This window comes from Callospermophilus lateralis, chromosome 2 (assembly GCF_048772815.1).
Source record: "Callospermophilus lateralis isolate mCalLat2 chromosome 2, mCalLat2.hap1, whole genome shotgun sequence".
Classification (NCBI taxonomy): Eukaryota; Metazoa; Chordata; class Mammalia; order Rodentia; family Sciuridae; genus Callospermophilus; species Callospermophilus lateralis.
Genome location: NC_135306.1, coordinates 11,358,485 through 11,380,914, shown reverse-complemented (window position 1 = coordinate 11,380,914; position 22,430 = coordinate 11,358,485). Strand labels below are relative to the sequence as shown.

General features: G+C 34.5%; 1 protein-coding gene across 8 annotated transcripts in view; it reads right to left on the bottom strand.

Annotated features, from left to right (window-relative positions):
- Strbp (spermatid perinuclear RNA binding protein) overlaps nt 1-22,430 on the bottom strand; it is a 144,150-nt gene that overhangs the window by 44,486 nt on the left and 77,234 nt on the right. For all 8 annotated transcript variants that reach the window (XR_013090348.2, XR_013090349.2, XR_013090350.2 and 5 more), the window contains 6 exons: nt 18,732-18,952; nt 15,530-15,695; nt 10,643-10,787; nt 2,082-2,173; nt 1,454-1,549; nt 115-226 (listed from right to left, as the gene is read on the bottom strand). Coding sequence is in view for 5 of the 8 variants with exons in the window: in XM_077108810.1 (XP_076964925.1) it covers nt 115-226; nt 1,454-1,549; nt 2,082-2,173; nt 10,643-10,787; nt 15,530-15,695; nt 18,732-18,952 (832 nt within the window). In the remaining 3 variants the exon portion in view is untranslated. The remainder of the gene's footprint in view (nt 1-114; nt 227-1,453; nt 1,550-2,081; nt 2,174-10,642; nt 10,788-15,529; nt 15,696-18,731; nt 18,953-22,430) is intronic.

Genomic DNA, 22,430 nt, shown 5'->3' with positions numbered 1-22,430 from the left:
TAGCTCCTACACACCATTTTCCTGTGTAGAGGACAAATTTAGCACATATTTAGAAAAATAAACTAAAATTAGATTTTTTTCTTTTTTTTTGCCTCCAGAGTTTGAAACCCTTACCAGGAAGTAGTATTCCAGATGCCAAACACTCCATTACTCGTCTCAAGGCCTCCCCAGCGCCCAAAGGTCTATTACAAGTACCTATAGACTTTTCACATATAAGCTCTAGTGGCTAGAAGATATTAAATTACAAATTAGTACATGCACCAAGTGTTAAAAGGATTCCAGTTAAATGTGAGCTGACATTTGTATCTACAAGGGAAGCCAAAAAAGTCAAAAAGTCAATTTAATATTTAGGGCCCACTTCACTCTTCCCCCATGATTAACAAAAATTTTTCCCCAAATGGATTTCAGGAAGCGGGAAGGCAGTGCTTGGGGCTGAACCCAGGGATTTGCATATACTAAGGAAGTGTTCTACCATCACTGAACTACATGTACCCGCAAACCCCCAACCAGTTTTTAAATTGAGCATTTTTGAGATATTCTCAAATGACACTTTAGTAACAAAAGCTTTCTAAATTTAGTTACCCTGAAAAAATTACTAAAGAAATTATGGTCATCTAATTCATTTAACAAAAATTTAATAGAGCTTCATGTAAGGTAGTAATAATAACAAGCCAATATGCAAATCCAGTCCACCAAAATCCCACTTAATTTATTAGGAAATTTTCAAACTATAAACATCTCAATGTAAGAATAAGACTTCATTTTAGAAAGTCTGCTCCAAGTACTATAATTAGAATAAACAAAGAACCAAATCTATATTTAATAAACTGAAAACTAATGATATTTTATCAAAGTAATAATTGTTAGAGATTTATGTATAAATAACCCTTTACAGCCTTATTTGAATTGTTTTATAGAGTTCTTAAAGTTGTAGTCTTGATTGGGGTCCAGTATAATTTCCAAATTAAGTCAATGTTACAATATATATCATAAATTATGTCCACAATTGGCTTGGAGTGTACTATTTGCCTGACTTTAAGTACTAACATGATAAGTTAGCAATTAACTGTGTCTCCACTTGTCAGATAATTTCAACTATAATGGAAAGAGGCACTGAGAGAAATGGGTCAGCCAGTGAGGCTTTTGTGGACAGCAGGTGACCAATAAGAGATCAACCATCAATGAAGAGCTGAGGGCAGAAAGATACTTATCAAAAAGGTATAAAACTTGTCAGAAAAAAATCTGATTCTGTAACATGAATATAGTATGGTATATACAAGTTATATGCATAATAATTCAAATAAAAGATGCATAATTTTCCCCCAGGGAAAAAGAGATAACACATACCTTACTAACACAGAAGGTAGTCATTTTATAATAACATACCATTCTTATAGGATTTCCTCTGCTATAGCTTTGGAACTTGCTTTTAACTAAATATTTAAGTACTTACCCATCCTTTTAATGGTGCCCATGTGGGGACTCTGTTGCACAAATCACGCAGAATTCGGAGGACAATTACACATGATTTTAATCCATTTGCCCTTGCCTAAAACAAACAAAATGATTCCAATATCCCTGTTGAAATCCATTCTTCATTTTAAGCATATTGATCATGGATAGGTTCTTTAAGTGAATACTAATTAGCAATTAACTAATTATTTGGTTTTCAAGCAAACCAAAATATCAAGTTATCAAAAGTAGTAAACAGCAGTTCAGAAAGGTAGATTTTAAAGTAAAAGGAGCTTCCTTTTAAAATTCCTTTTTGTAGCCTTATGGCAACTCCATTGCAGGAAACTATTTTTATTTTTAGCTTTTTTACCCATGGTTGTATTTTACAAGTCATCATTTAAAAGTCAGAATAATTTTAAGCCAAAATGAATTATATGATAACAAAACATCATCATTAACTATAAAAGAAACTATTCCAGGCACTTCACCTAAGTTAAAACTCTTACTCCAATAACCCTATGAGGTGTAAAGTACCCCATCTTACATGGTACACAGAAACCAGTGTTGAGTGCTCCAAGTGAAACCTGCACAATTCTACAATAACAGTAAGATAATAACAAAAAGCCAACCTGAAACCATTTGGCATGTCGAAGAGACGCCAAGGCGTTCAGGCATTTCTGCCTGTCCAATAAGTCCGGAGGATCTTTCATCGCAACATTTTCTAATGGTAAAATGGGATAGAGAGAGACAGATACAATTTGACCAAGGGGTTCCTGTCAAATTTCCAAACAATTAAAAAAAAAAAAAAGAAGAAGAAGAAGAAGAATAGCAGCATCTGAGTGAACTAATAAGACTCCCAGAAAATTTCATGGTTTGGTTTTGTTGCTTCTTTTTTAAATTACGTGCACAATTACGTAAGTAAACAGGATCAGTATTTGTGCACAAGTACAATGGAACATACAGGAATTCATTTTGTCAACAAATCAGTGACCCTGTTTCTTATAATCTGGGATCTTATTAATAAGCATGTATAATATCATGGCACAAAATAAGTACATAGCACTTTTTCCTTTGTCAAGACATAAAGAAGGAAAATTTAGGACCAACAGCAATAACAACCTTTTTTTTACAGAAAAAAAAATTGATCACTGATTAGTTTTTAAGGAAAACTGGAGCTCTCATGTTAATGGTCAACCTGAGATTTACTGATTAAACACTGATTATGCCAAAACACTTTTTGCAACTAAATAAACTCATTCAAAAAATAACCATTACTAGAAACTTTACTCCACTGATGAGAACGTAAGTAAGTGTTACCCTGAAGTTCTCATGTCTTTTCTGAACAAAATTATTAAAAATTACAAATATAAAACAAATTGAAATAAATTTTCAATTTTATATACCTCCTTTTGAAAAAAGGCAGTTCAAAGACTACTATCTGGGCTGGGGATGTGGCTCAAGCGGTAGCTTGCTCGCCTGGCATGCTCAGGGTACTAGGTTCGATCCTCAGCACCACAGGAAAAAATAAATAAATAAATAAATGATAAGGGAGGGAGGGAGGGAGGGAGGGAGGGAGGGAGGAAGGAAGGAAGATGGATGGAAGGATGATGTGTCCACCGAAAACTAAAAAATAAATATTAAAAAAATTCTCTCTTTCTCTCTAAAGACTACTATCTAATTACAGCTATTTGACTTGCCTTAATATTTTAAAAATTGATTTAGATGGCCCAAAGCAGCAAAATTAAAAATTCAAACATGATTAACGACCAATGCCCACACTTAAGATACTACATGATACTAAATCCAAGTTTGGAAAGGCAAATTTATTTCCTCTAAGCTACAAAGAAGTAGGCTTTTTTGTTGTTGTTGTTGTTGTTTTTGTTTTTTTTAGTCTTGATGCATATTTAAAAGCATACAACACATAAATGTTTCTTGGGGGATGATGTTTTATCTAATCTAAATCAGATTTACTAATTTCTTTGAAGAACTCTTATATTCAAGAGAGCCCATCTACACTTCTTCCTAGTATTCCTCTAACAGTAGTAGGCTTGGTTATACATTTGTGTGGGCCAACTAATACAATGTAAATATTTTTAAATGAAGGACAAGAGCAGTGATACTTTTTGGTTTCTTTAGTTATCAGACTCCACTATAGCAAAAACATTTATTCTAGTGGATAAATGTCATTATCTAAAACTGAAGGCATATGCCCAATAGAAAGCAAATCTCCAGTCAGGCATGGTAGCAGACACCTGTAAAACCAGCGGCTCTGGAGGCTAAGGTAGGAAGATCGTGAGTTCAAAGCCAGTCTCAATAAAAGCAGGGTGCTAAGCAACTCAGTGAGATCCTGTCTCTAAATAAAATACAAAATAGGGCTGGGGATGTGGCTCAGTGGCCAGGTGCCCCCAAATTCAATTCTGTCACCTCTGTTGACCAAAAAAACTAGATGGGCTGGGGATGTGGCTCAAGCGGTAGCGCGCTCGCCTGGCATGTGTGCACCCCGGGTTCAATCCTCAGCACCACATACAAACAAAGATGTTGTGTCCGCGAAAACTAAAAAAAATAAATATATATTAAAATATTCTCTCTCTCTCTCAAAAAAAAAAAAAAAAACTATAAAGGACAAAGTGCTACACGCTTATTTTATGACAATGTGAGCTCCACAGCAGATATCTGCATTGTTCCCCATTAGCCCTGCCAACAAAAGTCACAATACAGGGCATCTCATTTTACTACCCTCGCCCCCTCCTTTTTTTAACTCTTCAAATGGAAACCCTTGTAAAGAATTATTAATGTGGATTTATTTATAAACATTCATAAATACAGTATGGGTATTCACACGTGATCTAGCTCCTAGACTTGGTCAATTTTGTCTTCACAATGACACAAAATGTACAACTAACCCATTTTAATGATTTATGTCAAAATGTTTAACTATTGTCAATACAAGCATCTCTGTAAAGCTCACATACCAGATAAAACAAATTATGAATGATTAGAATCTTAAAAGTTAGACATGACAAAGGTTGACTGACTGCTAAGTAATATAATCCAAATAAAAGATATAGAATTTGATTATTTTCCTATCATTTCAATTTTTTAATTAATAGGGAAAAAAAAACAGTAAAGCAAGCTAAGCTTTATTCTATCATCTTACCAAGTATGGATATCGGGAAGAGGGAGGCAATAGAAAAGGGAAGTAAGGCAGAAGTTTTGATAGAAAAAGGCAAGTCAAAACTCTTTTTGTGCTTTCTAGTATTTCATCCAGTGGTCAGAGTTCGTAAATTATACCTTAGATTGACTGTATTTATAACAGATATTTATAACAAGACAACATAGAAATATTTCAATAAATTCTTTCATCTCTAAGTTAGAGTCTAACCACAAACTCTTATTAAAAAAAAAAAAAAATCCAAGACATCAGCTTGCTACAGACAGTCAACATTTGGAGACAATAGATTCTACTAAAAAGATATGAAAGGGGCAGACACTGGACAGAAGACTTGCAACAGATTCCCTTTACATCACCATCAGAATGGCCATGTTTCTTCATGCTCTGAGAGTCAAAAAGTCAAAAGATCCAAATGTTTCAAGGGTCATAAGATAGGAAATAGCAGAGGAGATAAAATAATTTCATCTCATTTTATCTTCATAGTTTTTTATATTACACAAAATAAACTCATATGGTACAACAGTGCACCTTATTAGTCCACCATGTCTATTTCCTTTATGTGGTTAATAATATACAGTTTTATATATTTTCATTGATTAAAAAGTAACTTCATTATTAATATGGCAATCATAAGAGTGGTGCTAGAATTTAATACTTTGGGACTTCAAAACAAGAGTTTCAATTTTGTAGTAGGGAAAAAGCTATTCTGATGAAAAGACAGGGGAGTCCCTCATGGAATCCTTAACAGAAACAATGGAATTGTGAGCCATTTCATTTTTTACTATGGTGATCAGTGAAACAGGTAAAAATAGCATAGGAGGTTCTAGTAGTGGAATATTGGCAAAAATGCCAAAGCAAAAAAAAAAAGCTTTTGAAAATGTATTTACTCAGGAACCTGGCACCAGGGCATGAAGGTACACTCAACATTCTGAACAACGAAAGCATTGGAAAGAAGTCTGTTATACCTAACCATGTTTATTTGATTAGAGGTTAGATCAGTGAACAGAATCACACCATACTGCAGGAAATGTTGGTCAGTTTCTCTCAGTGCCTCATTACATGCAAACTACCTGGCCCTGTTAACAAAGTCACTAGCCTGGAGATGGGGGCAGGAAAAACGTCAAACGTGGCTGGGCTCTTTAAAGGTAAAATAATTTAGTTGGGATATCATGACAGGCTCCTTGACAATCTGGATGAAACTGAGTTACTGGGTTCATGCTGACATAATTTTCTAATTAGCCTGAAGATATCCTGGCAGCCCCTCCTCTCTCAATTCCTTAAAGCTTTCTGAAAAGAAGACATTATGCCCAATGGCACTGTCCATGCAAAGTAACAGGACACAATAATGCAGGCAGTAAATGTAGAAACAAGGTAAAAGAGAGACTGTTCTAATTTATGCTAGTAATGTCACTCAGGATGACTTTTCTTCAGTGGCAGTCAAGCATTGGAAAGATATGGCCAAAGGTTTGCCCTGGATACAACCAGAGGAGCTGGTTAATAGCTGGGGAAGACAGGAAAATAAAGCCTGCAGCATCAGTTGTGATGTCTAGACTGAGAATGTACTGTTTCAAGACACACATGCTGGTGAACTTCTTCTGCCAAGAAGAGTCAGAAGTTCACAATGTCAAGAAGAGTCAGAAGTTCACACTGGCACCAATACATGAAAAGAAGACTCTCAGGCAACTTCTCCCTCAACCCCTGCATACTCCCCCTCACCCTTGACCCCCAGTTTGGGGGACAGAGGTTTATATTAGCCTTAAACAGAAGAGTCTCTATTTTCCCTATCCACCTGGTTTCAAATTGCTTTATAAATATAATTTTAAAAACGATTTATCATTCCCAATCACATATACACTTCTGGTTTAAAATCACAAGCACCAAAAGAAACTTGAGACTATAATGTTCAGAAGGACTAGATCTGGTAAAGCACTCATGCAGTAACCCCAGACAAGAATGGGAGAGTAGACTGCACACGGAACTTTTGAGTCATAGGACCTAGGCAAAATGTGAGACTTTCCACATTTATAAGGCAGGATAGTAACTAACCCAAGAGGGCTGCTGTGAGGTTTTTTTGTTTTGTTTTAAATAAATCACATATAAGGAAATGCTTATCACATAGTAGGTTACAAAATACCTCGAAAGACAGAGATCTTCAAAAATCTATTGCTTGAGCTTTAAGATGTTACTCATTGTTAATGCTTCTTTCCTACATATTGGACAGTCCTATTTTAATCAGACAATATGGTAAGTACATAAATTCACTTCACTGATTTATATGTGGTATTGCTTGATTGCCTCCTATGTGTTGGTCATAGTTAATTGTAGGTACTAAGGAAAAAGATTAGCAGTAGTAAAAAAGAAAGATACCCACTCTCAGTGAATCATTAGCTATATAAAATGAGCATACTCACTATGAGCATTATAGAAAATCTGTATACTGATTCTATTATTATACACTTCAATGAGTTTTTAAGAATTTAAAAATGTTTACCTCAGGCTGCTAGACCTACTGTGCACATATTACTCACATTATTAACTCAAGGAAGTTTGAATAGGTATGTTTGTGCTATGAATCTTTAATAAGCTGAGTTATTACTACTATTTACTAAATAGATACTTTGTGCCAGTTATACAAGTCACATTATATAAATTATCTTATTAATCTCTGAGCAACTTTTTCAGGTATTTATTATCACAATTTAAAATGAAGAAAACATGCCCAAGGACACATAGCAGTAAAAACTAACAGAGTTAATACTGAACGTAAGGCTGCTGCACACCAAAGTCTGTGCTTTTTCTCCAATGCCTTCTTTTTTGGGGGTGGGGGGACCGGGATTGAAATTAGGGGTACTTGACCAGTGAGCCACATCCCCAGCCCTATTTTGTATTTTATTTAGAGACAGGGTCTCACTGAGTTGCTCAGTTCCTCGCTTTTGCTGAGGCTGGCTTTGAACTCGCAATCCTCCTGTCTCAGCCTCCAGAGCCGCAGGGATTATAGGCGTGCACCATAGCACCCAGCTTCTAATGCCTTCTTCAAAAAGAATATATGGGGCTGGGGATGTGGCTCAAGCAGTTGCGCGCTCGCCTGGCATGCGCGGTGCACTGGATTCAATCCTCAACACCACATAAAAATAAAAAATAAAGATATTGTGTCCACCTAAAACTAAAAAAAAGAAAATATGTAGTAATGAATGAGAAAATTATTTTCTACAGGGCCTATAAATAAAGGATTAGAATATGATAAGAAAACTGATTACAAGAAGGATCTTCACATATGAAATTTTAAACAATATCAAAGATGTACTATGTACTCTGGCAATTTAGAATATATACAGTAATTTGGAATGAGTACTTAAATCCACTACTGCACAAATTCTAACACAAAAGATATAAATTTGATTTTCTAACCTGTCCCAATCCTCCAGTTCTGCCTGCTATTTTTTTCCCTTGTTCAGATTTTACCCAAATGTGTGGCAAGAAAGGGAAGAGAAATGCATGAGGTGTGTATCTACTGTGAATTGTTTATTTATGGATAATCAAAAGAAGTCCGGATACTATAGGAAAACGTTTCCAAAGATCAAAGAAGTTACAATAGATATGTTTTTTAAACTTTGGAAAATGAGTAGAAATTGAAAAATGGGTTTACCTTTCAGTCCCAGAAATCCCTGGAACCTGAATCTTTTTTTTCCCCCTCTCCAAAGAATTCTTTTTTCACTATACCGTTATTCTATCTATTTATTTTTATGTGATGCTTAGGATTGAACCCAGTGCCTCACATGTGCTAGGCAAGCGCTCTACCACCTGACTGAATCTTGTGCTTTCATCCCATGAAGCTGCAAATAATTGCATCAAGGAGCTAAAGGATGCCTACTATGAGCAAACAGAGTTGTAAAAACACATCTCCATATTCAATCATGATGAATCCTTCAAGTTGCCCAAGAATCTATAAAAACTGCTGGCAAAGGACAATTAAAAAGATCAAGTGAGTCAACAGGATTGGGATGTTAAGGATAATGCAAAGCAAAAGTTTCTGCCATTCAAAAGGTAAAGTGATATGTGTAAAACATTAAATCCAAGATGGTTCCTTCACCTTACTTGACCCCACACACTAGCTGAGTCAACTCATAGGTGTCTTTGGATCCTTAGTAACTCAAAACACCTTGAACAAAATATGTGATTCTCCTATGTTATTATAAATGCCATTCTTTAATAAAGAATGTTCCAGTGAGGGTACAATGCTCTAAGAATCTATTGCTAAATTCTCTCAACAGAAATTAAGGTTATAAATGCAACAGACTAAGCTTAAGGATATCACTGCAAGCTATGACAAAATCCCATGTAAATACACAAAACCACAGGGAAAAAGAAGCCTGACATTCTCTTAATACCTTCTAAAGGTAATGGAAGGAATATCAACAGGTACAAGCAAATATATAATTCACCTAGTCTTTGGCAACTTCAGTCTTTTTCTTATCCCCCTATAATCAAATTTTTAATAATGCTTATAATTACAATTTTGTTGTAGTAGTAGTTGGACACAACACCTTTATCTTATTATTTTTTTAATGTGGGTCGAACCCAGTGCCTCACACATGCTAGGCAAGTACTCTACCACTGAGCTACTACCGCAGCCCAAAATGGTTGGTTTTAAACTACAGGGTCAAGAGAACACAGCTTACCAGAATTAACATTAATCTTGACACATCAGAAATCAGAAATCATAGTTCTGCTGTTAAAAAAATTAAGTCATTTAATATTGGTTCTTCAGAAGTGCTATGGATACATATATAGAGAAAAAAAGTACTGTCATAAACCCAATTATAGATTGAATACACTTTGATTAAAATGATTCATGAATATATTTAAGTTTATTTTTGTGGGCATAGTAGAGCTGACTTTAATCATTCAAATAAAAATATTTTTTAAAAGGTATCACTTTTAGTTTAAGGAGCCTATGAATAACAGCTACCAAAAATTTAAAATCTAAGGTAAATGTGCTTTTCTACCCTTATCATCAACTTTATAAATAAACTATGAAACTGACCAATATTTCTTACTACACTGGTGGTACGTCAAGTAGGGGAGTAAGCAATGGGACTTGTTGAAATTCAAGAGATGAAACAACAGAGTCCCCCCGGGCCCAGATAGGCTGGCACTGCCTCTAAATTGTCATGACAGAGTGGCCAGTTGGTCAAAGGTCTGACACAGGAAAAATACCATATGGCAAGTTTCTAGGAACAGGACTGAGAAGCAGAATCAAGCTAACTTAACAGGATAATAACATCAGAAAAAGAAACCCACCACACTTCCATGATTACTTCTCAAAGATATCAAAAGCTGAACAGATTTCTCACTCTACTTTTAGAGGATAACACTGCCATACAGCAATTCTTTTTAATTTAAGAAAGCTAGCTGAAAGCATGATTCTTGCATATATCAGAAACCTAAAAAATTTACTAAAGATTATGCATTGTTAAAAAAAAAAACTTAATCACCAATTCACATTCCTTACACTATAAAGCAAATCTACACATAGGCAACTAAGTAAAAACAAAATTTTGCAAGATTATATAGCTATTAGAAGTTAAGAGCAATATGCAAGTGAGTAATTTTGGAATAATAACTAAGTGAATTTGAAAATAATGCCATATTGGTCCACATTTAATCCTGAAATCTGGCCATTAAGCCAAAATAACAGATTGTTTGATATCAGCAATGTAATACAATACTAGATAAAGTAAAACAAAACACCAAAGTGGTATAAAAATTGAGAGTTAAAGCCCGCATTTGATATGCACAGGTTTTTGGAATAACCTACTTTATATTTTTGAAATTAGACATGTTCAAAAAATACATTAATCATTTAGAAACAAACCTGTTTAAAATACTATGAGTGGCATAAAAACAAATGAAGAGTGATTTCCTAAACCATAAAGCAGAGCTAACAAACCACTGCAAAGAGCTCTTACACAAACAAAATAATACGATATATATATGCATACACACACACATGAATACCTCCATCTTTCTTCTCCAGTTCGTCCCTTATTAGGGGAGAAGTAAGTATCACCTTCAAAGTCAGTGTGGGCTCTTTAGTGTTCCGGATTACAATAGATGCCTCATTTATACATTGTTCCACTTGATATTTCTCTTCTGTAAGTTTCTGAAAAATCACCAAGGTTTCAATAACACCTTATAATTAGATTGAAATCTCAATTGCATTAGGTTTTCAAATGCCATTAACTATGGTATTACTGTAGTTAAAGACAATGTCCATAACTAGTTTTTAGTTTGGGAAAAACTTCTTCCAATCTACAAGCAAATCCTTTCCACCTCTCAAAAAGCAACCACAATGTCAACCATTCCAACAATTATGAAACAATGTTTAAAACTATTTTTTTTTTAAAAAAGAGAGAGTGAGAGAGGAGAGAGAGAGAGAGAATTTTTTAATATTTATTTTTCAGTCATCGGCGGACACAACATCTTTGTTTGTACGTGGTGCTGAGAATCGAACCCGGACCGTACGCATGGCAGGCGAGCGCGCTACCACTTGATCCACATCCCCAGCCCCTGTTTAAAACTATTCTAATATTTAAAAGTAAAATGTCAACAGCATCACTGAATTTATTATAGAGAAGTGCTTTAGAATGGGAATGTTTTCTAAACCAAAAGGTTTTCTTTCTTTTTTCTTGCAGTACTGGGGACTGAGACAAGAAGCACTCTACTACTAAACTACATCCTCAACCTTGTTTACTTTTAGACAGGGTCTTCCTAAATTGCCCAGGCTGGCCTCAAACTTGCAGACCTCCGCCATCAGCCTCTGGAGTTTCTGGGACTATAGGTGTAAGCCACATAGCTTTTTTGTTAGAACTAAAGAGGAACTTCTTACTTGCCAAGGACTTGCAAATGTAAGATTATATGGATTTCTCTAATAGAAATTGAGTAAGCATAAATGAAAAAGGATCTTCCTTTTAAATTTTTTAAACTTTTTTTTAATTGTAGATGGACACAATACCTTTATTTATTTTTTAGTGTGGATTGAAGCCAGAGCCTCACACATGCTAAGCAAGTGCTCTACCACTAAGCTACGACCCCAGCCCTGAAAAATGATATTTACAATTTACTTACCAGAAAAAGAAATGCGTATAAACGAGTAGTTTTCACACTTCTCTTACAAAAGGACTCTCAGCCACAAAGAAAAATAAAATTATGGCATTTGCCAGTAAACAGATGAACTAAGGACTCATCATGCTAAGTGAGATAAGCTAGTCCCAAAAAAACAAAGGCTGAATGTTCTCTAATATGGAAATGCTAATGCACAATAAGGGTGAGGTGGGAAAGGAAAACAGAAATTCACTTGATTAGACAAAGGGGAATAAAGGGAAGGGAGGAAGGGATTAGGAAAGACAGTAGAATGAATCAGACATAACTTTCGCATGTTCATATATGAATACACAACCAGTAAAACTCCACATCATGTTCAACCACTAGAATAGAATCCTAATTAAGATAAGTTATAAGTTGTGTATTTTGACACTCTACCGTCATGTATATCTTAAAAGAATAGATTTTTTTAAATTTTTTTAAAAAGGTCTCAGTGATTGTCACACTGAGACTTATCGAGCATTATGAGACAAGTCATCTGACAGCCACAGGGAAATTTATATTGCTTTTTTGTGTATGGTGCAGGGGATATATTGCTTCTTTTAAGAAATTATAATAAACACAGAATTTGCACAAAATAATCACCCAGTTAGAATCACATATTAATTTATATTTAATATTATTATGTATTAAATATTTAATAAGTCACATAGGGCCGTTCTTAGTGATGAAACTTTCAGTATCTATTCCTGAAGGGAAACACTACTAGATCTCTGATCATTGGTGTGTATTAAAAGAACTCAAAGTCATTTACACAAAAATAGCATTTACTATTGAAGAGTTCCAAAAAAGAAAACTCATTATCCTAATTTTGAAAATAGGAAGCCAAAAAAAAGGAAAATTCACAGTAAATGAAAAAACAAAACCTATCTAAAGCAACATCATAAAACTGCTCACATTCATTTTGCCAAAAGAAGAGGTATATAATAAATTTTCAATTATGCATGTAGATCCTTACAATGCACAGAGTAATAAACATGGTATGAATTTTAGACTAGACTAAGTGTTTTCTAGTTTGGGTCATCCTCAAAATCACCCTAGAAAAGAGTATAGAGGGAAAGGTATGTTTCAGCCTTATTTAATTAAGGTACTTACATAAATGGAGGTTTTGCTCTAAATATTCAGGAAAAAGACTTTTAATCCATAAGAAAATAAGATCCTGTCAGATGTTATTACACATAAACACTAAGAAAACAGAGTGGAGGGTAATATGTAAAAATCACACTCATTATTAGAGAAACCTCCTGGTTAAATTAAACTGAAATACATTTCTCATAATGTCTACCATTGGTCCTATTAGTTCGGACTTTTTTACCTTCCCTAAGATAGCCCCTTCAAAAACCTTAGAATATTTCTTTCTTTCTAAATCTTCTCTTCTCTAGCCTGAAAAGCTCCCATTTCCTCAATGGATGGCATTAGAGCGGATTATGCTAAGTGAAGTTAGCCAATCCCTAAAAAACAAATTCCAAATGTCTTCTCTGATATAAGGGGGGGGGGGGTGACTCAAAATGGGATAGGGAGGAAGAGTATGAGAAGACTACCATTAAATAGGGAAGACAGGTGGGAGGGAAAAAGAGGGAGAAGGGGAGTTGCAAGGAAGATGGAAGGAGATCCTCATTGCTATACAGAATACATACATGATGTTGTGATGAGAAAAAGAAAAAAAAAGTGTGTCACATTAGATTGGATAGAGAGAAAGGATGAGAGAGGAGGGGAGAAGTAGGGAGGATAGGAAGGGCAGCAGAATAGACAATATGATTGATGTATGTACATTCCATGTATGTATTATATGCTGTCATGTATGACTAAAAAAAATAAAAATAAATCATATGGTTAAAAAAAAAAAAAAAAAAAAAAAGCTCCTATTTCCTCAAATTTGAGATGGTCTCCACAACCTATACTCTCTCCTAGGTTCTTCCCTTGAACATATACTAGGTCCAAACTAGTGCCCAGAAATAAAAACTGCCCAGAAGAGGAACAAGCAGAGTTAAAGGACACCCTACTGGTGCAGAGCAAGGCTTGACCCAATCTTCTGTATCTTCAAAGCTGAAGAGATGTGACAGATTCTTAGTAAGAAACTCTGGTTTATTATAGCACTGAATTTCAACCTTTTTCTCCACTTTGACACACCTGATGATGAGAAATATGACCATTCTCACAGAAAACAATACTTACAAAAAGGAACAGAAGAGAAAAGGTTGAGATAGCTGAAAAAGCCTTTGACTATTACTTTATTACAGACTTGAGATAACAATGTTCACCATACTAAAAGCAGAAATGCAGATTAAATTCTAAAGCAATAAAAAAAAGGAAACAAGAATTTTAATAACATTCTGATAAGAACAGTACTGGTAGATAGCTGTTACTGAGCTTTTCATTTCATAAAACTTTATTATATTTCATGTCCCTTACCATTGTCTTTCCTCAAATGACCACAAAAGGATGAAAGAAAGAAAAAGGAAGAAGTTCAACCCTATTAAAAAAAAAATCAGAAAAATCTCTCTCCATCGATACTTAAAGTGGGAAAGATGAAATGTTCTGTCACTTAGAAAACCATATTTCAAGGTTTATGACAGAATAATAAAAAAAAAGTGCCCTCAAAATTAACATAGGAAAAGGCATCAACAAGCGATATAAATTTGAATACCAAGAGTGGTAGATCTTTTAGAAAAAAAAAAAAAAAAGATAGTTTTGAAATTCAGTTGGTAATTTTTTTTAAAAATCCAGTAACAAATCATATGAAAACAAATTCAGAATTCATATTACTTGAGCAGGGAAGAACCACTTTCAGAAGAAGTACAAATAAAAGAAACTAATAAAAGAAATGGGAGAATTCAGAAGCAAGAAGTCTGGACCTGGGGGTAGACATCTACTTCTGTGACGTGGATATAAGGACAAACTGAAATGATATCATCAAACAGTCACAATCTAATTAGATCACAGGAGACACACATCTTAAACTAGAAGATGATCGAAGCTGCCCTAGAAGATGATCACAACTGGCCCTTAAGATGGCTGGCAAAGCAGAGCCTAGGAGCCTTCCACCTTTGGTAGCATCCTCCAAGGAACAAGACAGCATTAAAATTTTTTTCTAAATACGTCCCAGTGTGAAAAAGGTTTGGAAACAAGGAATTAAAAGTGACTTCCCATTAACAGTTATATTAACTTACTTTTAACTTTTATAACTGATAAATATAGTTAAAACTAATCTATAGGGCTGAGGCTGTAGCTCAGTGGTAAAGCACCTGCCTTGAACGTGTGAGGCACTGGGTTCGATCTTCAGCACCACATAAAAATAAATATATTAAGATACTGTGTCCATCTACAACTTTAAAAAAGATACTTAAAAAATATTTTAAAAAACAAGTTATCTATAAAAGTCTCAAGTTGTCTAGGCTCTTTTTGAGTTTTCAATTCTTGTCTGCATTTCACCAACCCTTCCAAGTGTTTTATAATGCTGAGAGATCTAGTGGGAAAAAATGTCTCTCAGCAAGATAAACTTGAAAATTTTAAGACTGTACCTTGTCATCTTAATTTGTTTAACTATATCCTGAGTACTAATCATCATAAATGTGTTTCAAGTATGATGGATTAAATCACAGACCCAGAGTAGTGGCATTTCTTTTGTTTGTACCTGCCCCTAAATTTTGCACCAATTCTTGTTAAAAAATTCAATCAAGGTTACTCCCTATTTTCACCTTTCCAGAAATTCTTCTAGAGGTGTAGTTAAACTGTACTCACCTGAATCTGAATAGGAAGATTATCTTTGACTGTATTTAACAGGGTCTCTGTGGGTTTGTCTTTGCACATTAAAACCAGCTCCAAATCCATATCATCCTTAATCAGCAAGCCTTTTGCAACCAGGCCAATCCTCATTACACCACACAACGTCCGACCACCTTGATCCCTAAAAATAAAACCTATTAGCTTGATCATCATTTGGTTTCCTGGATATTCTTATGAATTGATAAGTACATAAATCCAGACATCAAAAAAATCTACAGATTAAACTCTCAGATTTAAGAAGCATAGAGTATCTATCTTGCCTCAAGGATTCAACTAGGAGCATATTTCAAAGTATATTCCTTTAGATTCTTAACTACATTTATATTCCTTAAATAACCAACATATTTTATCTCCTTAAATAATTTTCAAATTATTATTTTTAAACTCCCATTATTTTTTAGAAGTAAACTAAAGAATTTTCAAGAAACATGAATATCATCGCATATTGAGAATTTCAAGACAGAAATCTAAACTACCTGAATTCTACCCCTGGGAGTTCCTACTGGCTTAGTAACCATAAATGTCAAATAGCTATTGGCTAAATAAGCAAAGTTCCCTCCTAGCTGCATCACTATAGGAATCCACAAAAGTTTATGGGGAAAACTGAAAAATATGAAGAGTTGAGGAAGGAAATAATAATCTGTCAATTATGCATTCCAAATCCAGCAGAATATCAAGTTATGAATAGAGTGCATAAGAAAAATATGCATCTAGGGCTGGGGCTATAGCTCAGTGGCAGAGCACTTGCCTAGTATGTGTGGGGCACTGGGTTCAAACCTTAGCACCATATACTTTCCAAATAAAATAAATGTATTCTGTCCACCTACAACTACAAAAAAAAAAAAAAAAATTTTTTTTTAAAGAAAAGAAAAATATTCATCTATCTTTGGTTTTAATTCTATAAGCTTCTTATTGGTTCATTTCCCTTAAATCACAAGTGAAAATATTAATTAAGCTTGGCAGTAATTCAATAAGTAAGGCAAGTATTGAAGCATATGAAATATACTAAGGACAGCCAGTCTCTCTTGCTGCTCCTGAGGTTACACAGTGGTTAAATTACCAAACCAATCACAGATTAGGTACCATACTTAAAAGAGAAAGACAAAGAAACATCTGAGAACAAACCTCATGCCATATATTCTCATTTAAACCTCACAACAAAAAGTTTGTAAGACAAAGAATGTGAACATCAGAAAAGTTAATTGTTCATGTTCACAAAGAGGGTAAAAAGGCAAAGCCTGAATTCAGACCCAGATTGGTTTGACCACATTTAGGTGATTATTTACACTGTTATGATTGTTTGCCAAGTTTAGAAAGGAGGGGTTAAAATTAAAAGAGATCAAGCAAGGCAATGTGAAATGGAGTCTAATTCAACAAGATGGGAAAAAGAGATAATTTTAGCTAGAAGCAAAGAATCAGCAATTAGGCAAAAGTCAGTGGAGTTAAGAATGAAATGAGGAAGGTAAAGAAACAAACTGCGGCAGTGGAAACTAAATAGGAAATTATAAACAATCCAGCCACTGATTTGGTGCCTGTCACACCTTAAAGATTCCAATAAACATAAAAACCATAAAGTTGGCAAAAATAAGCATTTTAAAGCAAGTGAACCAAGTGTAGAAACTGATTGTTTCACTGTATCCCTGTCCTCTCATCTCTCATTCTCCCTAATCTAATAATGGTTTATAAATTAATCCTCCACCATAGTCACCCTCAAACCACTGTGTTCAAATTGTTCAGGCTCTAATTACCTTAAAAGTGTATTATCTCAATCACCTCCACCTCATCAGCTTTACTTTGACTCCTCTCTGCCATCTTCAACCTACTATATACAGTATGCTACAACCAGAATAATCTTTCAAAGGCATTACACCTCTTATTTTCCTTAGTGAACACTTAGACTCTTAGCATACTGGGAGGCAATTTAGAAGGCAACCTTTTTGGTTTGAATCCTGGCTTTGTTACTGACATTGAACAAATTACAAATACCCAACTTCTTTGAGCCTGTTTCCTCATTTTTAAAACAAGAATAATCCAAATATCATTAAGGCATATCACAAATTCAGTCTCTGAATATTGCTAATTAACATGAACTCGAAATTGGACCATAACAATTTTAAGCCATCATATGAGAAAAATTTAATTAATTCCAAGAACCTTCAAACTGACACCAAATGTATAAATTACTTATAAACAGTTAAAAAATAAATTATATTTGCCAGCAAAAAACTGACAGATTATCTTTCAACTAAAGATTAAAAGGTTACACTACCTGTCAGTGAAGAAAATAAATGTATCAATACATTCCCACTATTCTTTATCAACTTATCATGCTGATTTAGAATTGAAAGCTGGAAAGAATCATTTTATAACCTTATCTTCCACTTACAAAAGTTACAGGTTTAAAAAATAATGTTTTAAACCTATTAATATGGTATAATAAAATCATATGGGCTTCTTCTTTCACAATAGGATATACACTTATTCCAAACATAGTGACATTGCTCAAAACCATCACTCTACACTTAGCATGGCATAGTCTCATGATCCGACTCGTTACCTCCGCTGTTTCATCTCGCCAATTACTTCTGTTATTACAACAATTAGAACACTTTATTGTAACTGAAATGTCTGGCTCCCATTAGACCTTCTTTCATTCCACAAATATATTAACATTTACGACATGCAAGACCCTGAACTACATTTTGAATCCACAAGGCAGATTTCAATAAGGCAAAAATACTTTTAAAGGTAGACATCAACAAGGCAAAAATATCTTTAAAATACATTTTCATATACTCCTTCTTCTACACCAGGATTAAAATCTCTGATAAAAAGAAGTATTTCCTCCATGATCAAAAACACTATTATTTTAGAACTTAGGAGGCTGTACCAACACAGCAAAAAAGATGACATATCATAACCTTCAAACACAAAAGAACTTGGGTCTCAAAAGGGATCCTAACTAATCCAGCTTCTTTTTCTGGCTCTTATCATTATACCTTCCTTACTTTCCTTTCAAAATTAACTCAGAAAAACTCCATTTACCTCTCTGGTTATAGTCACACATATGAAAAAACCCAAGGAGCAGTATATTGTAGGGACTCTAAGGCTTTTCTGGGTACTCCAGTAAACCATCCCAAGGCCAGTCCACACTCACTTGGAATAATTTTCTACAGTCTCATCTTTCTTCACTTCTGTCTCGCTCTCTGGTTTTGTGCCTTTATTTGTTTCATCCAGCCAATCTGAGACATGTTTAAGAGCACATTCAACAGTAGACACCATATTTTGAACAGCTTCAAGTTCCTCTGGAGATGGATAAATTGTTGAATGTTTCACCATAACATGGCGATCATCATTGGCAAAAGATCGAATAGATCTCTGTCAGAAGGAAAAAAAAATTGCTTCAATAAAAGAAATGTCACCTAAAAAGTATAACAGAAAAAGATAATTTCAGTCAAATCATGCCATCAATTGTCAAACAATTATAAAACAGTTAACATCAAGATACTAAAAACTTGCTCAGGAATGGTGTGGAGTTTAATAAAATGGGCTTATTAGAGATCTTTCATTCATGTTTTGGTAAGGCTCACCTACGTCACACCAAGCACAATGTGACCTATATAAATATGTTTTGGCTAAACCTGCACCTTCTGAATACCCCTTCAAAAAAGGGCATCCATTTCACTCCACATTTGCAAAAAATGGTCTCTAGGAATACATATGGTGATTCATGACATCGAGTCCCTTCTAAACTGGTGGAGACTTTCATACCTTAAAAACTGGAGACTGCATAATACAATAGAAATATAAAATATAAAACTATGTATGAACTATAGAAAATATTAGAATGCTGTTTAGTGCTGTTCCTAACCCACGTGGGCAGCTGAACTTATGTGACTTTCCAGGGACATCAAATAAAACACAGACACACACTTTACCTTTAAACAAGCTTCAGAATGGCTTCTTCACTCTTGGCCTCAGGCTCCCCAAATGAGAGAGCAAGAGAAAGTCACACATTCAGAAGTGGGCTTTTATTGTGGGGGACCCTTATTCTTAGAAAGTTCCATCCAAAAAAGGTCAGAAGGGGCAGGATTACAAAGGACAAGTGAGTGTAATTCGACCCAAGGGGCCATGGGGCAACACGCCTATGTCTGAATACCTGCCCTCAAACTTCTGGGACCAGGGCAATGTCCAGGTCACTATGAGATGTAGTGACAGTCAAAGCCCCTCCGCTCCAGAATGTAAAGCTGATTCCCACAGTTTAGTACTTGACATTAAAACCTCTGGTGCAAGACCTTATTTAAAAAAAAAAAAAAAAAAAAAGATTAGCAGGAGACTTCCAAATTCCAGAATGGGGAAAATACATAATGCAAAAACAGCTTCCCAAGCTAATTTACACATGTATCACATTCTAAATCAAAATCTTCTCAGAACCGATTTACTTAAATCTCAAAGAAAATAATTTTAAAGCTCATTTGAAATAACAAAATCAATAACAGTATTAAGAAATATCCTACAAAGATGAATTAGCACCATTATACTAAAATAAAATATCAAAAAATCTTAAAAAGCAACAATTAAATGATTGCTGGCCCAGAAGTCAGTGGAGTAGACAAATACTCAGAAATAAAATAAATTTCATAAAGATAAACTAGATCCTCCACACATGAAAAAACCCTCATGAGTCACACATCCATAAACCTTTTAGTAGTTCCAAATTTACAAATATCATGAAGACACTTGTACCAGCATACCCAATTGAACCCTGAAGGATAACTTGGTGGGTTTTCCATAAAACCCAAAATATTCCTTTTAAAGGATGGTTACAGTGTCTTTACTTACCTGAAATTATGTGATAACAGATGGAAAACATTTTGAAGTCTCCACCACAAAACAAAAAGATTCAAAATCTTTATCAATCCTCTCTTGTTTTTTAACTATCAATGTTTAAAACTTATTAGTTTGGAAACTAGAATGTTGACACTACAGTTTCACTGTCCCCTATAAAATGAAGCAAACTATAATAAAAAAGATATGTACCTTTGAAAGTATCAATTGTTATATAAATCTAGAACTAAAATCAGTCATAAAGCTTTCCTTTTTCTTCTTGCTTAACATGCAGGATCAGTTTTCCAACTGGAGCCTTGCCACAAAGAAAAAACTTTTTAATCCCTTCATGAGAAGATTTATTAATTTATCTAAGAACAAGTAACGAGAAAACAAAGAAGCCATATTATGAGTTGGATTTTAGGTTGTTATCTAGACTCATATATGAGCTGAATTCCTCAGTCCTGTACACCAGCCTCATTTAAGTAAAATTACATATTCCTACATTACACAAACATTTGGTGTTTCACAAATAATTTAGACTGCCAATGTTAAATTCAAAAAGATTAAGACATAACAGGATCCCCGGATACAACAGGATAAGCACCGTGAAACAAGGGTGTGAGAGGAAGAATTGACAAATGGTATAACAAAAAAAGGAGAAAAATCTTATTTACTCAAACAATATATAAATGGATTTTTCAAGTATTTTAAAAATTAAATCTGAAGAACAGAAAATTCCCATTCAATTCATTCAACTCTAGAGAGGTAAGAAGCAAGAAATAGGAGAAAATGGAAAACATTCACTGATTATACTGAAGCAAAAAATTTCTTGCCAGAAAAATCTAGGTTAATTTAAAAAGAACCAATCAGAGAAGGAACTCCATCAACCATTACAATATAAAGCATGTCTTTACACTGTAAAATTACTGAAACTATAAGAAATGAGTTGAAAAGACAAATAATTCTCATGGCAGGCAACATAAGTTTCAGGGTATTGGGGGGGTTGTTTTTGTGTATGTTTTGGTTTGTTTTTTTGTCCCTCATTTTACCATAAAACTAAAAGGACAGAGAAAAATACCATTTCTTTTCTCATCAATCAGATCTAAGATATTAGTAGAATTTCTTCTCTATAAAGAGCAAGTTGACTTAGTTACCTATCATCCTTGGCACAAAGATTTCAAAGGCAAATGACATTTAAAGAAACATCATCAGATTTGCTACAACATATTCAAAATACACTGATACTTTTTGTGCTTTTTCTTCCACTTAAAATTTCTCATAAGGGGCTGGGATTGTGGCTCAACAGTAGAGCACTCGCCTAGCACGGGCGGAACCCGGGTTCGATCCTCAGCACCATATAAAAATAAAGGCATTGTGTTGTGTCCATCTACACCTAAAAAAATAAATATTAAAAAAAAATTCTCAAAAAATCCCTTTCTCTTTTAGGGAAAAAATTCACACAAAATCTCCAGACTGAAAATACTAGGGGGGCTGGGATTGCGGCTCAGGGGTAGAGCGCTTACCTTGCACGTGTGAGACCCTGGGTTCAATCCTCAGCACCACATAAAAATAAATAAACAAAATAAAGACACTGTGCCCATGTATAACTAAACAAATATTTTTTAAGAAAGAAAGAAAACAGAAAGAAGGAAAGAGGGAGGGAGGGAGGAAGGAGGGAAAAGAAAAGACAAGACTAGGGTAAAAATTTCAACGCATTTTACTAATTAAAAACCTAGGCACCAGGGGCTGGAGTTGTGGCTAGAGGTAGAGAGCTCGGCTACCATGCGTGAGGCACTGGGTTCTATCTTCAGCACCAAATACAAATAAAGATATGTCCACCTATAACTAAAAACATAAAATATAAAAAAAAAAAAAACCTAGGTACCAGAGATGGCCTTATCTAACTTAAATTCAATGCAATTATGAACTCTCCACAAAAAGTATCGGTTTAGTACTCCTAACAATTGTGATATAGATGAGAGTCTTTGAATTAAACACATATTGTATTAAACTCCTACACCATTCA